Consider the following 17211-nt stretch of genomic DNA (forward strand, 5'->3'; position numbering starts at 1 on the left):
TTATAATAGGAAATCATATGCAGTTAAAAATGTAATAGAAAAAAATGGAATATTTTAACATCAATGCCAGAGATAAAAACATTATTGGTGAAAAAACATATTTTACATATAAAAATTGTTCTAATTTAAAATCACGTTTATGCTATAAGGATGTTAAATACAATCATGGACCATGTAAATAGAAATGATATATAAAAATATAAGAGGTGGAGATCTGAATAATGATCTAGAGCTTTGTGAATATGAATGGATTCCACTGCTAGATGCAGACCACAGACCGGGCTTGAATGTAGCTACTAGTATTAAACCTGTTCTCAAGAGGAAACAAATGAATGTGCTATAATCATTGAGCTGACTATGCCTTTAATTCTTTAAATGAAGTTTACAAGTGAATCATTTTGATAGGACTGTATTTTATTGGAGTGCTTTAAAAGTGCTGTGATTTTAATTGTTCTTCACACTGAAAAAGGGATTTTTTTCCCTGAAAGCTTTGTGTTTTTGTGAGAAATAAATTGTGCTGTTGCATTTTAATCAACATGTCCGTATCTGAAATGTATCTTATTTGTGCCACTTTGTATTCCAATCGTTTAACTTATTGCTGGTTTCTGTGACTGTTTTTTTTTTTTTTTGGTGGACCTCATCAGAGGGATGTTCTGGGGAGATGTCCGAAGAAAGGGGCAGTTCTTCCATGAGAACCATATGGAAGATGGAACTGGCTGTCTCTGTGGAGTAGTTCTGATGAGATCCGAATTCAGAACCATAGAGTGAGAAGGTGTAGTATCTGAGGATGCATGGGAAACCAGATCCTTAGAATTAGCCAAGACCCTTTCCACAATGTCAAAGGCCGACTGACCCAGAGAAGTCATGGTCAACTACACCAGCGTCGATCGTTCCAACACAGGTAGTTCATCACTCTGACCTGATCTGTAGTGTGAGGAGGGAACTGGAACCAAGTTGTATAACACCAAGGATCTGAGAGGCAGGGATGAATCCACCATCACTGGAGTAGATCCAGGCCCCACTGATCTAATGTTGACATTTTGGTTCGGGGAATCATTTGGATCAGAAGGCACAGGAGCAGAACTGGTCAGAGACATTGTTGGAGTTGAAGAAGAAATTCTCTTCAGATCTGACACTGGAACTCCAGGAACAGTTGGATCATGGTGCTCCAGATTTGAAGTATGGATCAGAGAAGGAGATAAAACTGTGTGGGAAGTGACAGGAAGGCTCAAAGATCCAATCGAAGACAGAGCTGAAATAACACCCATCTGGAACTGAGCTCTGAGGAGCTTTCAAATCATCCTATCCACATCTGCTTCAGAAAGACACCTTGGAGGACCTAATGAATGAAGTAGATGACTGAGGTCTGGAATACTTTTTTGGTATTTGCATAAATAGAGAGTTGAGCCGAGTGGGGATAGGATCCGCCATAAACTCAAGTGAGCGAGTCCTTGGCATGTATGATGTGCTAGGCATGGAATTTGATGATTTCAGATCTGCAATTTTGGTAGGGCTGGATGATATGATAATATGATCTGAAGGCTTAGGATCTGAAAGCTTAGGGTCCATAGTTTGTCTTTTCAGATCTGATGAACACAGATCCAATGATTTATGAAGCTTCAGTGGTGACTCCGTGGAAGTGTTTGGAGACTTCGGAGGTGAACGTTTCCTGTGCTACAAAGTAGCTTTTGAAGATATATTGGGGTTTGACCCCCTGAGGAGGGTGAAGATGAAGGTGGAAGCAATTCCTTAAGGACAAATGCCTGTTAGCTCTGGGTCTGGAATTGAACCCTGCACAAATCGTACAGTTTTTATTTAAGTGAGCCACTCCTAAGCAATAAATGAACTTCCTGTGGGCATCCGTGTTAGGGAATTTATGCCCACAGAAAGAGCATTTCTTAAAACATGTTGGCTTATTAGCCATGGCAGAACAATCCACAGAGAAGAAAGTATAAAACACAAAGAATTTTTTTTTTCCAGGAAAGAAAATACCATCAATGGAAAGAAAGAACAGCCTGTTTAAGAGGGCATGAAATAAGAGAGACAGATAGAAAGAAAGAGTGCCAACAACTGTACTTGTAGGAAACTACTATAAAAATATTAGAAGGCCTGATACTGAAAAACTGGAGAAACTGAGAGGGAGGTTTAAATATATATTAAACAGAACAAACTATAAAGAGAGGAAGAAAAATGGCTGTATCGGATGAAATTAGAGCACTTACAGCCACATATATGGTAAATAAACACTATGAGAGAGGATCCCATGTCTGTGCGTGACAGCGGCAGACAAGATCTGAGGAACTGGGGATTGACTAGGACATTATGGTTAGAGGGAGGAGTTTAAGAGTTGGCTCCAAAGTTTGTAGTATGTGCCCGAGCAGGATCTGAGGAACAGATCCGTAACCCATACGTTGAGGAAGAAAGAAAAGGACACCATCAGATTGTAAGTATAGAAATAAATGTTTAAAATACTGAAAACATACAACAGTTAAGAAGCATGGAGCCTGTGTTGTCTTTTCTCTTTAAATCTGGAGTCATGTTTATGTACACAGACAGTCATGTGGTGTTATACAGCAGCAACTGTATCTTTATGGGACTTAGTAGGATTTGTGTTTGTGCACCATGTGACCTTATTAAAACACTTCAAGTGAAGATTCTAATTGAGTGCAGAACACTTCTAGCACCTTTACTACTTCTTGTCCATCCTGAAAATGTGTATGCTCTATGGTGCACACACAGACTACACTGTGTCAAAATTAAACAGTGTAGCACCAGCTGCTGTATTTTCATGCTGTGCAGATCTTGTATTACTTGAAACTGTTTTCTGCAGTCTGCAAATTCTTCTTGGGAATGCCTGCATACTATCACATCAACTTATAATAACAGGCCAGTATCACATTTGGTGTTCAAATTATTGATTCCAGTTCTGTTTTTAATAAAAGTCTTAACGTCAAAGGCTCGTAAGTTGAATTCCTGGAACGGTGAAACTGAAATGGGGACTTCATATATTGTAAGATTACTTCTCACAGCATTCCCTTTTCTCTGAAGTATTGCTGTTTTAAAGTGTGTGTGTGTTTGTGTGTGTGTGTGTGTGTGTGTGTGTGTGTGTGTGTGTGTGTGTGTGTGTGTGTGTGTGTGTGTGTGTGTGTGTGTGTGTGTGTGTGTGATGTTCTATTTTTCTAATGTGCAGAATCTGGTCATTAAAACTGGGAGTTTTAATATATCAGTGATGCCAAAAAAGTATGAGTGGAGCTATATGATGCGGACCTGAACCTAAATCCTGTTTTCACAAAAAAAGAAAGTAGAAAATTAAAAGAATACAGGGCACAGTATAAGATGGGGACTTTGTTCAGTATTTGTCACTAGGATGTCACCTCCTGTACAAATAATCTTACCTTAAAGGGAAAACTATAACATGCACTGCACAATTATCAAACAACTTCTGCATTTCTTAAAAAAACTGCAGATCCATCTGATTTTATTCATGTGTTTTATCAGTTTACCCAGCTGAAAGAAGTCTAATAAGGGACTACTTGCACCATTTAGTCTGTGCCATGCTTCCCAGCTGCCTCAATTCAAACATAGCACTATGATTTGCTCATAGATTTAATTCCGCTCCTTCAATATTTGCTGACTTTTCTCATAAAGTCAGACTTGCTTAAAAGTACATACATTACTAAATAACTAAACTAAGTCTGTACAAATACACCTTATCAGTTAACTGTAATGGGGCTAGTACTTGAAGATCTCTTTAAAACATACACACACATGCACACACACTCACACACACACACACACACACACACACACACACACACACACACACACACACACACACACACTTACACAAAGATGTTTCTGTTTTTCTCCATCAGATGATTTTTGAAGTTCAGTGTTATGATTTTTAAGGTTGGCCTCAGTGGTGCAGTGGTTAGCATTGTCACCTCACAGCAAGAGGTTCTCTGGTTCGATCCTCATCTGGGATGCCTTCTGTGCGGAGTCTGCATGTCCTCCCTGTGGTTGTGTGGGTTTCCTCCAGGTGCTACGGTTTCCTCCCACATCCCAAAGACATGCTGCAGGTGGATTGGACACTCTAAATTGGCCCTAGGTGTGAGTGCGTGTGTGTGTGTGCCTTCTGCGGAAGGTTGGGCGTCGGGCTGGCAACTCGACGCTGTAAAACTCCACTGCCAATCATGAGCGGACAGGTGATCCGCTGTGGTGACCCCTAACCAGGAAAAGTCGAAAGAAGAAGAAGAAGTGTTATGATTTTTAAACCTTGGAGGTTGAGAGTTGTGACGTGTGCTGTACTGTGCAACAGAACTTTGATTAACATTAAGAATGGGACAGAATATGCCTGAAGAGGTACTCATGGGTGACAGACACAAACTAAAAGGTTAGCTTTTAATTTATCTGGAAAGTAACATATTTGCAAAAACTCTTAAACCCAGAAGGGGTTGCCTTTCGTACAGCTTCATAGTATGTCACAAACACACAAAACATAAAAATCAGTTGCTATACTGCAAAAGTCTAGTGCAAATGCAGACAATAACCAGCTTATTAGCTACCTTTACATGAAGCTTCCCAAATGCTCCCTTTTCTGTAATTTATTCCATATGTAGTGCAAAGGCACTATTCAACTAGACGTTGGAAACAAACTGTAAAACATTAACGTACCTCATGTGCTCTCTGCTGCTCAAGAAGGCCTTGATAGTTTCCTGCAATTTCCACTGCCAATTTCTTCTCTGTCTGCACTAGGAAGTCCATCCATGTTTCACATTTCTCAAGAAAAGTCTGTTGTTGTAACAAGAAAGCTTGCAGCTTGCTGAAAAAGGGACACAAAATAGATCTTTAGCTGTTTATTGCAATTAAAACAAATGCAATACTACTAAATGTGCTTGATGTGATTATGGTACAATAAGAGCTGTGAAGAAATAAAATGTAATAAATTTTGACAACATGCTGCTATTCAGCTGTGCAATAAAATTCAGTGCAAGGAGGGTGGGCACTGCTGATATTACATGCATACTTTGTAAGGAAATATAGCTGACAGGACCTAGTTTGCTTAAAATGACAATTAGGGTAGGCAAGGAGGAGTGGCAAGGTACATAAGGGAGGACATCAAATGTGAACATAGAAAGAACAGCCCTCTCTAAGGTGGCAGGATGAGGAAGCAGTGACGGTCAGAAAAGTGTCTGCACCTTTCATTGCCATTAAGGAAGAAGAAGAAGGGAGGAATTCTGGTAGAGTTATACACTGTACACTGACAACAGACATATCAAAAGAAGGATGACAGAGTGCAAGCAGAATAGTGGAGTAGGGTAAGAAGAGGAAGAGGGTTATGCTCATCAATGGTCTGAAGCTTTTTGGAGCAAACTGGGAGATCCCAGGCTTCCTGGTGGAGAAGTAGTAGGAGTGGTTTGAGGTCTTACACCATAACAAATTTAGACAGCAGGTGAAGTACTATACTATAAAGGACAGAATTGTGGATCTGGCCCTAATCAAAACAAAGCGATGAGAAATAATCAGATAAATGCACCAACAGCAACCGTACAGCAGTGTGCGTAGGGTATGGTGGTAAGGTAAGAAACCAAGGGAAAGAACATTACACATCCATTAGGAGAAGTGGATAATATTGAGATGAATCAGGGAAAGGAATCAAATCAATGGGGTAAACAAGCTATGTGACTAGATTAGGAATGGAGTACTTAGGATTATTGATGGGAGTTGAACAGCAAGAGGATAAGACCAATGCGCCTACACAGGAATATGAGGCTAGCAATTAGAGCGAATGAGAAGAGTGTACAATAGCCTTAATGGAGGTGTTGGGAAGATGTGGAAGAGGCCCAAGTGAAAGCAGGCAAGCAGAAGGGCTACACTGAAGATGAGGAAGGCAAATGTGCAAGTTAAAACAGAGATGACAGAAGATGTCAAGGGGCAAACAAATATGTTTGTAGGTAAGCAGAAGAGCTAAGTAAGACAGCTTGACAAAGTCAAGAAAGATGGAAGAAAGATGAATGACTACTTAAAATTTGCCCTCATGATGAAAGGGGATCAACGTGCTATGCTGGGCATATACCAGGGCAGAAAGGAAGAGTGTAAAAACAAACTAGTAACAATAAGGGAGAACAAGGGACAATGACTCATGGGATTCTCAGAAATATGACTTGTGCAGACATATCTCCTGACAGAGAAATTAAATAAATCACTAGTTAGCACAGAAGTGCCTGCAGCAGGGTACCTTCTGAAAATCTGATTATTGTAAGTGTGATCCTCAGAATAGTGAATATTGAACTGTAATTAGACAGAATACACACTAATGCTGAAATTGTGATATCTTGAAATACCCCCCTTATCTCAGGTGCAGTGATTTTGGAGTTATTAGTCATAAGTAGCGCGGGTGAGTGGGGGGGGGGGCAGTGAGCATCAGAATTCGCTGCTATTTGTGGAACTTACAGATTAATTTTTGAAGTGTCAGGACTTCCTGTATCAGATCTTACAGTTCCAATGGGTAGCCATGTCTAAGCACTGTAAAATGAAATGAGGGTCACCCTTTTACAAAGTCAGAGGACATGAAATAACTACAGAACTACAGGTCAAATAGCCTCATTGTGATAAGAGGGAATGTCATGGTGAGCTGGCTGACTTTAAAGACTCCCTGTAGACTGCTATGTCGGAGATGCTAGGTGAGCAAACTGGAGTGACTAGGGAAATGATTTTTTTGAGCTATAATACTGACTTGGAATTGCCTAGACATAATAAGGCCTTGCTGAGTCTAATTATGGCTGCCAAAAAAGCAATAACTAGAAAATGGAAATCAAATTCTAAACCGACTTTACGAGAAGTAACAAAGATAGTAACAGAGATAAAAAACACTGGAACTGGGATCTTTAGAAAAGGGTAGGAGTAAATTACACAGGAAAAAATGGGAAATGTGGGACCACTACATGCAGTGGAGGAACGATGCTTAAAAAAAGCAGGATCTGAATGAGCTATGCAGTGGTTGACTGACAATCACTGGATATATTAAAAGTGATGTACAATGTTTGCAGCAACAGTTGTCAGCATGGTTTGTAATGTATGATGTTTTCAACTGAAATTGTGTTGGGATGGTTTATTTTCATTTATATACATGTAAGATTCCCTATGTCATACATGATAATTTAATAAAGATGCTTCTTGTTTAATAAAAAAGAGGGAATATCATGGAAAAAATCTTAAGGAAAGGTTGGTTGCTTTGGTACAGAACAATGAACAGACAACAGCTAAGACAGCGCCCTGGTGATAAAGAGCTATCAGTTACATCTGATCTAGTTTTGTGATTGGGTTAAAGGACTTGACAGTGGAGCAGCAGGTGTTGCTTACCTACACTTCAGTAAAGCCTTTAATTTAGTCCTACACAGCTGGTTGTTAAGAAAACTGCAGGAGTTGGGGGTAGAACTAAGATTGAAGAACTGCCTACTGCTTAACAGGAGTGTATGACAGACAATGTTGTGATGAGAGGTCCTCTGTCAGCAATAATGGAAACTACAAGTGAACTACCACAGAGGTTGATCCACAGACTCATCAGTGTGCCTCTTTAGACATATGTGACAGGCAATAGAACAGGATCAATATCTCTGCAAAACACATAAATAGAAGTTATGTACTTACCATAAGGTTCCATGTGAGTTGTTTATCTCGCCTTTATTCTCACTGATGGGTTCGGACACGTCTGATAGCAAGCCCAAGGTTTACCAGTAGCTAGAGACCAAGCCCCTTATCCCACAATGCACTGCTGGAATTACCTCAGATCTTGTTTGCTGCGAATAACAGTATATACATATATATACATATATACAACATATACATACTCTTATATATATATATATATATATATATATATATATATATATATATATATATATACAAAGAACACTTCCCAAAGGGGAAGAAGAAATATTGAATAACCAGGATGGTACTAGCCTTTAAGTCAACAGTCAGCCAGGAGGGGGAAGAAGGGAGGGACGTGAGAATAAAGGCGAGATAAACAACTCACATGGAACGTTGTGGTAAGTACATAACTTCTATATGTGAAGTTGTTAAATCTCGATGTTTATTCTCACTGATGGGTAGCATCCCTAGCACCCTCAACCTTGGGTGGCTCATGGAAGTATGTTCTTCAGTACCGTGGAACCAAAGGAAGACCTGTCCCTTGAAGCCCTATCTACTTTGTAATGAGTGATAAAGGTATGAGGCTTACACCAAGTGGCTGCAGCGCAAATATTGCCAAGGGGCAATTTAGCTTGAAAAGCAGAAGAGGTAGAGACAGCTCTGGTAGAATGAGCTTTTGGTTTGTGCGTTAAAGGCATGCTCGCATTCTCATAAACAAAAGATATACAATCGGATAACCATTTAGATAAAGTTGTTTTAGCCACTGGATTGCCTTTTCTTGCTTCTGAGAAGGATACAAAAAGTTGGTCTGATTTCCTAATATCCTTAGTTCTGTCAAGATAAAATCTGAGCTGTCTGTGAACATCAAGTTTGTGCAGCATATATTCCAATTTGCTAGAGTGGTTGGGGAAAAAGACAGGCAGTTCAATGACCTGATTGATATTTGACTCAGAACAGACTTTAGGTAAAAATGAGGGGTTTGTTCTGAGAGATACTCTATCAGCATGGAAGATCATGTATTGTGATCTGATAGATAATGCTTGAAGTTCTGACACTCTGCGGGCAGATGTAATGTCACAAGAAGATGCTGGTTCAAAAGGTGGAAGAATAATTTGAGACAGCATAAGGTTTAAATCCCAGGGAGAAAAGGGAATTTTGATCGGAGGTCTCGTATGAAGAACGCCTTTAAGGAAGGTTTTAGATAATTTATGGCTCATAATATTTGAGCAACCAAGACCAAGGTGAAAATTTGAGAAAGCAGCTAACTGAACTCGAACTGTAGCAGCTGCTGCCCCTTCCTTGAAAATCTTAGTTAGAAATTCTATGATCGAAGATAGCGAAGCTCGGAAAGGGTCAATGTTCTGCGCGTTGGCCCAAATTGAGAACCTTTTCCATTTACTGCCATATAATTTCCTGGTAGATGGCTTGTGAGAAGACAAAAGAATCTGTCTTGTATCTTCTAAAATTGAATGAAGCCTGGCAATTAGGGGAAGTGGATTAGCCAAGCAGTCAGTTTCAGGGACTCCCAGTGATTTTGCTTACTGTAAAAATCTGGGTATTAATGGGAAGGGTGGAAATGCATAAAGGAGACCTGGGGGCCAATCGTGTAAAAGTGCATCTCTCGGGGGATGACCGGGAGGTGGTATTAGGGCAAAGTAGCTTCTGCATTTTGAATTGATGTGGCTGGCAAAAAGGTTGCAGCAAGGCTGGCCCCATTTGTGGAAAATCAACTCCACAACCTGTTGTTTGAGAGACCACTCATGAGGGAGTAATACTGCCCTGCTTAGCTTGTCCGCTATCACGTTGGATTTCCCTGGGATGTGCGTTGCTAACAGAAAATGCTGGGATGACACAGCCCATTGCCAGACCCTGTGGGTGTCTCGACAAAGGGGGTAAGACTTGGTTCTGCCCTGCTTGTTCACGTAACAGACTACTAACATGTTGTTGGTCTGAATTGCAATAGTCCCTAGAGGATGAGAGTCCTGAAAGTACTGCAATGCCAGAAGTACAGCTCTGAACTCTATAACACTGATGTGCAGATGTGATTCTTGATCTGTCCATATGCCTTGGGCAGTCTTTCCCTGAAAATGCCCCCCCACCCTATCAGGGAAGCATCCGTCGTCACAGTGGCTACTGGGGGGTGGAGAACAAAGGGTTTTCTGATTGCGACATGAAGAGACGTCAACCACCACTGAAGGTCTCTCCTGCAAGAATCCGTGATAAGAATCATGTGGTGCATTGGTAGTTTCTGGTAAGACCACTGAGCGAAGAGGAGCCATTGAAGAATTCGCATATGCATCCTTGCGAGTGGTATAGCCAGGATTGCTGCCGCCATAAAACCTAGTACTTTCAATACCTCCGCTGCTGTAGCTTTGTTCTTTGACACCAGTGAGCTGACATTTTGGCAGAGAAGAGAGACTCTTTCGATAGGGAGACGTAGAGTGGTAGTTGAGGTATCTAACTCTGCTCCTATAAAAACGGTATGCTGAGATGGCGATAAGGCAGACTTTTCAAAATTGATTGTAATGCCTAATTGATGGCAGAGTGTCAGAGTGCATTGTGTTGCCTGAGTCAATTGATGCCTGATGGTAGCGGTGAGCAGCCAATCGTCTAGGTATTTAAACACCTGGAATCCTAGACGCCTCAGGTGAGCCGTGATCACTGCCATGCATTTGGTGAACACTCTGGGGGCTGTAGTGAGACCAAAGGGCAAGGCTCAAAACTGGTAATGATTGGCCCCCAGCTGGAAGCGCAGATGATCTCTGGAGCATCTGTTCATCTTTATGTGATATAACGTGTCGTTGAGATCTATGGAGCATATCCAATCACCTTTCCCTAAGAAGAGAAGAATGGACTGAAGCGTGACCATTCGGAACTTCTCTTTCTTTACAAACTTATTGAGTCTGTTGAGGTCCAAGATAGGTCTCCAGTCCCCTGTTTTCTTTGGTACCAAAAAGAATCTTGAGTAAGTTCCGAATCCAACTTGGTCTGCTGGGCCTGGTTGGATGACTCTTTTTTTCTAGCAATCTGCAGACCTCTACGATTGCTTGTTCCCTGAGACTGCATGGAACATCTGGGATTTTTTTTTATAGGAATGGGAGGGGTAAAGAACGGTATGAAATATCCTCTGGAAATGATGCTTTGCACCCAAGTATCCGATGTTATGTTGAGCCAGGCTTCTGGGTACAAAGACAAGTGACCCCTGACTGCTTCCACAGCCGAACAGTCAGGCCCCCTTTCAGGGGCACTGGTAGGACTGACCGGAGAACTGACCCCTGTCACCCTGTTGCTGCAGACCCCCTATGCCACGGGGGGGGGCTACTTCCGTTATAACCCCCTCCTCTGCCTATCGAGGGGGTTTCTTCACGTGTGTCCTGAAAGGCTGCCTGAGTTTTTTGGAACCACATTTTTCCCCCCTAGGGCCCTTGGGGTAGGGCTGAGTAGGGGTAGAAAAACGGACCCCAATGGCTGATAAGGTCTTGCCTTCCGGATCACACCTGGTTAAAGTTTCCTTTACTTTGGGCCCAAACAGTGATGAGCCATCGAATGGGGTATTAATAAAGGAAGACTTAAAGGGTTCCGCAAAGGAACAGAGACGCATCCAGGCTTGTCTTCGAAGAGCAATGCCTGAACTAGCGGCTCTATTCGAACCATCAGCTGCATAGGATATGAGACGCATGGACGAGTTCATGACTGAGTTTAGGGTAGCAAGCTGGGTGTTGACTTTCTCGGCCACTCCTGCAGCTACCGTACCCTGGAGAGTATCTCCTAGCTCTTTCAGGAGATCTCTCTGTAGTCTTGTAAAATGGGTTAAGTAGTTCAGTGATCGCAGAGAAAAAGTCGCTGAACTAAACATGTGCTTCCCATATCTATCCATAACCCTAGAATCTCTGTTAGGGGGATGGGTAGAAGAGGATGTCTCAGATACTTCCTTTTTGGTGGCTGCAGCTACAACCATGGCATCAACAGGCACTCCTTTAGTAAAAAATAGCTTGTCCACTGGGGCAGATATGAATTTATTGGGTCTACGAGGGACAGGTTCCATGGCCTCCGGTGACTCCCACACCTTACGCGAGATCAGTTCCATGAGCTCGTCATAAGGCGGAGACACCCAAGAAGTGGAAGGTTGAGACCCAAAAGCTTTCAAGAGCACAGACTCGTCCTCAGTAGGGGTCTTGGACTGCCAATCACCCCCCTGCCTAAGGATCTCTAGTATCTCTGCAAAGGAGAGGGGGATTGAGGGGACCCTTCTGACTCATCTAAGTTCGTGTCAGATGTCAAAGACTCCTGTGGGGAGTCTAAGTGTCTCCTCTTGCACAGTCTCTTCCTGGGCACCTCCTCAGTGAGGAGATATGGGGTGGTCTCAGAAGAGCAGGGGATGCCCTTTGGGGGTACTTGAGGCTCGGGGTCTCTACGCTTAGAGGGATCGGTAGATGAAGAAACAAACACAGGAGCTTGAGGGGAGAGGGAAAGCTGAACTGATGCTGACATTGTCTTTGGAGACAAAACTCTCCTCATAGCATCGAAGGCACCATGGCTCCAACGAGAAGGAGTGGATGGACCCGAGAGTACCGTCCAAACCTCCCACACTGAAACCCTGGGGTCCGAGCCCAAGGTAGGAGCCGAACTCATCTGAGCCGAAGCCCCGAGAGGAAGAGTTGCCACCAAGTCGGTGCAACTATCCTCCCCAGACCCAATGGGAGAGCGTCGGCTCCTAGAGCCCTCGGTCGGTGCCGAGAACATCCGAGTAGATGGAGCCACTAACACCGGTGTTGGTATCGGCTCCAAGGGTTCGACCACCATCGGTTCAATTTCCTTCGGCTCCGAGAGTCCAGTACGGCTCGGAGGAGGAGTAGACAAGTCCGGTTCCATGGTCTTCGGTACCGACGAGCTGGTCGGGGCTGACAACAATTTGGCACGTCCTGGTGCCTGTAAAAGGTTCTGCACTAGCCGATCCATGTCCAAATCTGAAAGGCTGACTGAAGACTTAGCTGAGTGCACCGAAGGTGCTGACTGGAGCAGAGGTGAAGAAGGAACTTCAAAGACCGGCTCCAATACTGAGAGCTTGCCCGAATCAAAGGTACACTCGGTTCCGATGACTGTGGAACCGATAACCCTCCTTCTGAAATCTTAGCCTTTTTTGAGACCTTATCTGAAGACTTGGATTTTGAGGATTTGGAGGATGTACTAGCACCCTCATGGCTACTCAAAACTTCCGAGAAAGATTGCTGTAGCAATCCCCTGTCTATAAGTTTCCTCCTTCTCTCCAAGAGGACTCTTGAAGAAAAGGAGTGGCAAATGCTACAGGTGTCTTGGAGGTGTTTAGCCCCCAGACAGTAGACACATTGAATGTGTCCATCAGTGATGGACATCTTCTGCCCACAATCTGGGCATTTTTTGAATCCCAATTTGGGATGGGATTTCTCCCTATCATCCGACATACTTAAGAGAAAAAACAGTAAATTAGATCCACAAACAACTAAGCCCAAAATCAGCCACTATCTATAACATATATATATATATATATATATATATATATATATCTACAAATATAGGGCTAAGAGGCACACAGAAAAAGCCTGATGATTATAAATATTAATAATAGAGAAAAAAGGGCTAAAGGCCCACACAAACTAAGAAGCCAACAAGGCCCTAACTTTTAAACTATTTATACTATCTAAATATTTAACTAGAGAGTAAATATAATAGTACTAACACACACTATATATTTTAAACAAAAAAGAAAACTTTTTTATAGACTTGCTGTTAATTTGTTTCTAAAATAGTCCAAGCTAACTAGATCACCGAGATCTCTCTTGCCTCAGCAAACTAGATCTGAGGTAATTCCAGCAGTGCATTGTAGGATAAGGGGCTTGGTCTCGAGCTACTGGCAAACCTTGAGCTTGCTATCGGCTGTGTCAGAGCTGAGGATCGGCTCTGAACCCATCAGTGAGAATAAACGGCGAGATTTAACAACTTGGCATACATGGTTATAGCAGACTGAGAGACTAAGAAAGGACATGCAAAGGCTGCAGAAGTGGGCAAAAAGTTACGAGCTGACATTCATGGCAGACAGATGTCAAGTACTGCACATAATCACAATGACTCTGGTATAAAATCAGCTCGGGAGGAACTGCTGGTAACACAGTAGGAAAAGAATATTGATGGACCACCAGAATTAGAGTAGGAAGACCATGACAGCAAGAAACATAATGCTAGTGTGTACCTATGAGGGGACATAATCCTGAAGCAAAAAAAGAAAAAAAATGCTCCTCTCTGACATGTTCAGGTGAGGTCTCATCTTTTGTAATGCGTGTAGTACTGGAGGTCAAGACGGTTATCAGATTGCAGGAAGGAATCCTTCAGAAAGCCACCAAAAGGTTGCTCAAGACTGAGGCGTAAGGGTACAGTCAAAGAACAGAGGGACTGGAGCTCGTCTTGGTGCTTCTTAATAGAGACTAGAAGGAATGGGGTTCATGCTATGGATGCATAAGATTGCACTGGCCAATTAAAAAATAGGTTACCTTGAACATGAAGATATGGAGGGAGAGAGGAAACACAGATAGCAGATGAAAGGAACCAAACACTCCTTTCTCTGCAGAAGCACTTCTTCAATGAGAAGGTTCTGAGCCTATGGAATGCAATACCAAAATAGCTGATGATGAGAAAGAATCCAAAAAGACATTAAAGAGCACATGGGACAGGCAGAGAAATGGAGAGGGAAAAGGAGGCAAAGCAGAACGATTTATTTCTGCCATCACACTCATGTAATATAATACTATTAATTTCCCAGCTAACATTTAGTAAATATGACTTGATCACAGATGAATATAAAATTTTGTTGTTCCTACCTAAATCTCTCTGTGGTCTGAGCAGAGGCAACTGCCCATCTCCTGTTCAGATTCTGCATACATTTGATTTCTTTATCATTCAAAGGTAATCGGTAACCCATTTCATTAAGACGATCCAAATCAGAGGCCATACTGCTAAACTTCAGCATCAGATGCTAAAAATTAAAACAAAAGTTATTTTAATATCACTGTAAAACTGTAATAAAAATGAGGAAAAGAATATTATACACACACAGGCATGTGCACGTGCACTCATATATACAAAAGCACTAAAAATGTACACATACAAACACACACGCATACACACACACACACACACACACACACACACACACACACACACACACACACACACACACACAGAGGCATGTGCACATGCATTCATATATACAAAAACACTAAAAAATGTACACACACACAAACAATACACACACACACACACACACTCTCTGGATTTGCCTTTGACAGTTTAACTAAGAAATGAACACAGTATGGTAAGGAATAAAGAATATGCAACTAAACATAAATAAAAACATTAATGACTGCCTTTTAACACCAAGTTCTGCCTACGGAACTGGTATGTGTTTCTCCCCAGGATATCAGCTCCGAGAATCACAGTTGTCAAAGCCTGAAAAAATTACAGTTGTATTAGAACTTACCATAATGGTAGATGTCCTACTGATCACTGTAGCAGTATTCCTTACAAGTGGGACAGCCTGCCATGGGTAGACATACATCTGGACAGTATACCAAAGTCTAGGCCTTTCCAAGTGCTACACGTCAGATGTCCAACCTAAGCCCAGTGGCAGAAGATACATAAAGGACATATGCATTTGAGAGCCTCATAACTTACTTGCTCCAGGAGGGAAAATGGAACAGAAGGAGAATATACACATGTAAATGTCCATCAAGAAAAGAGGAAAAGAAAAGATACCCTTGGTCAGAGTAAAAAGCAAACGAGGAAGGAGGAAGGGACAGAATATTGTAACAGTGATCATTAGGACATCTACTGTAACAGTAAGTTCTTACAGAACTGTAATATGTCCTTCTAAGATCACTGTTGTAGTGTTGCTTACAAGTGATACTGCTACAGTATGTTGTTCTACAACTGTAATATGTCCTTCTAAGATCACTATTGTAGTGCTGCTTACAAGTGGGAGAGTACTAAAGCTACTGAACAGAGAGGGATGAGGAAGATGGAACTGAGGAACAGTCCAAAATACCTTGGAGGATGAACCTGGAAAAACCTGCTCTGGCCCTAGAAAACATTTATAAATTACAGTGTTTAGTAAAAGTATAATCAGAAGCCCACGTAACTGCTTCTATAGAATTTGTTTTTTAAGACCTTAAAAAAAATCCAGAGGAGGCTACTGATGTAATAAAATGGGCTCTAGCAGAAGAAGTTAGTGTTTCACATTATAAGAATAACAAAAAGAAGTGGCCTTAGATATCCAAGCTTTTTATTGCAAAAATAAACAAAATGTTGCTCAGATTTCCTAATGTCTTTAGTTTTGTCTAGCTAAACCTGAGCTGAATACACATAAAAAAATGAAGAATCCCCTCAGCTCTAGTCTGAGAAGAGGGAAAAATTATGGAAGATTGATAGACTGTTTTAAATACAAGTCATTAACTACCTTAGTTGTAAAAGAAAGATTACTCCTAAGAGAAACCCTGTCCTTATGCCATAAGTACATGCAGTTCATAAACCCTCTGCAGAAGTCAGTACCTACAGCACTGTCTTTCAAACAGCAAATTATTACGAAAGAACTGGCTGCAGATTCAAAAGCTGGTTTGGCCAACTTTTCTAGAACATAATTCAGGTCCCAATATGGAGGGCTAGGCTTTCCTGAAGGCTTAATGTGAAGGATGCCTTTCAAAAACTGCTTGACCTTAAATCCAGAAGGAAGAGGAGGAGCTAAACACAGACAAATGGGCCTTGACAGGTGAGTATGCCAGACAAGAGTTGAGCAACTCACACAGATGTTAAAGAACAAGATGAATACCCACAACAAAGGGGTCCTGGTTCTGTTTCCTGCACCATAAAGAAAATGTTTTCTATTTATAAACATAAGGTTTCCTAGTGGTAGGTCCTGCCTGAAAGGAAATAAAACCACATCACCCAAAGAGTCAACTGTAGGGTGGGAAGATGATGGTGTATAAGTGAGCCCTTGTCTTGTGTGACCAAATCCATTGTGTGAGGTGACCTGTGATGACTGCCCCTGGCCAGATGAAAATGCAGGGAAAACTAATGCTATCTGGGCCAAAAGGAAATCATCAGCAAGATTTTGGGCATGTTTGACAAAATCTTGTAAAGAACCTTTGGCAGAAGAGGATGAGGGGAAAATGCATAAAGAATCATCCATGTCCAATCGAAGGACATGCTGTCTGTTTTCCATGCCAGTGGGTTTGGCACCCTTGACCAAAACTTGCAAAGTTGTCTGCTCTATGGGGAGGCAAAGTGATCTATTTGAGAAATACCCCTGGGAGGCAAATAGATATATTTGAGAAATACCCCACTGATGAACAATGTCCAGGAAGATCACCCCTGTGTCACATCCATTCCTGAGAATCTGCCCTGGATCTGCCCAAGGTGTCTGCCACAATTAGTAGCATAGCTAGGGTGGGGCAAAGGGGGCAACTGCCTTGGGTTCAAAGTGTTTGGGTTGTGATTGGCCATCTAAGGTTGATCCTGATCACTTTTACTGAGCTC

The 17211-nt window shown here is 41.9% G+C and overlaps 1 protein-coding gene across 3 annotated transcripts in view; it reads right to left on the reverse strand.

Moving 5' to 3' along the window:
- The window catches only part of SYNE1 (spectrin repeat containing nuclear envelope protein 1), a 2173401-nt gene that overhangs the window by 886942 nt on the left and 1269248 nt on the right, over nt 1–17211 (reverse strand). For all 3 annotated transcript variants that reach the window (XM_044089035.1, XM_044089189.1, XM_044089105.1), the window contains 2 exons: nt 14502–14656; nt 4675–4822 (listed from right to left, as the gene is read on the reverse strand). In XM_044089035.1, coding sequence (XP_043944970.1) covers nt 4675–4822; nt 14502–14656 — 303 coding nt within the window. The remainder of the gene's footprint in view (nt 1–4674; nt 4823–14501; nt 14657–17211) is intronic.

This window comes from Protopterus annectens, chromosome 1.part0 (genome assembly GCF_019279795.1).
Source record: "Protopterus annectens isolate FY-2018-M chromosome 1.part0, PAN1.0, whole genome shotgun sequence".
Classification (NCBI taxonomy): Eukaryota; Metazoa; Chordata; order Ceratodontiformes; family Protopteridae; genus Protopterus; species Protopterus annectens.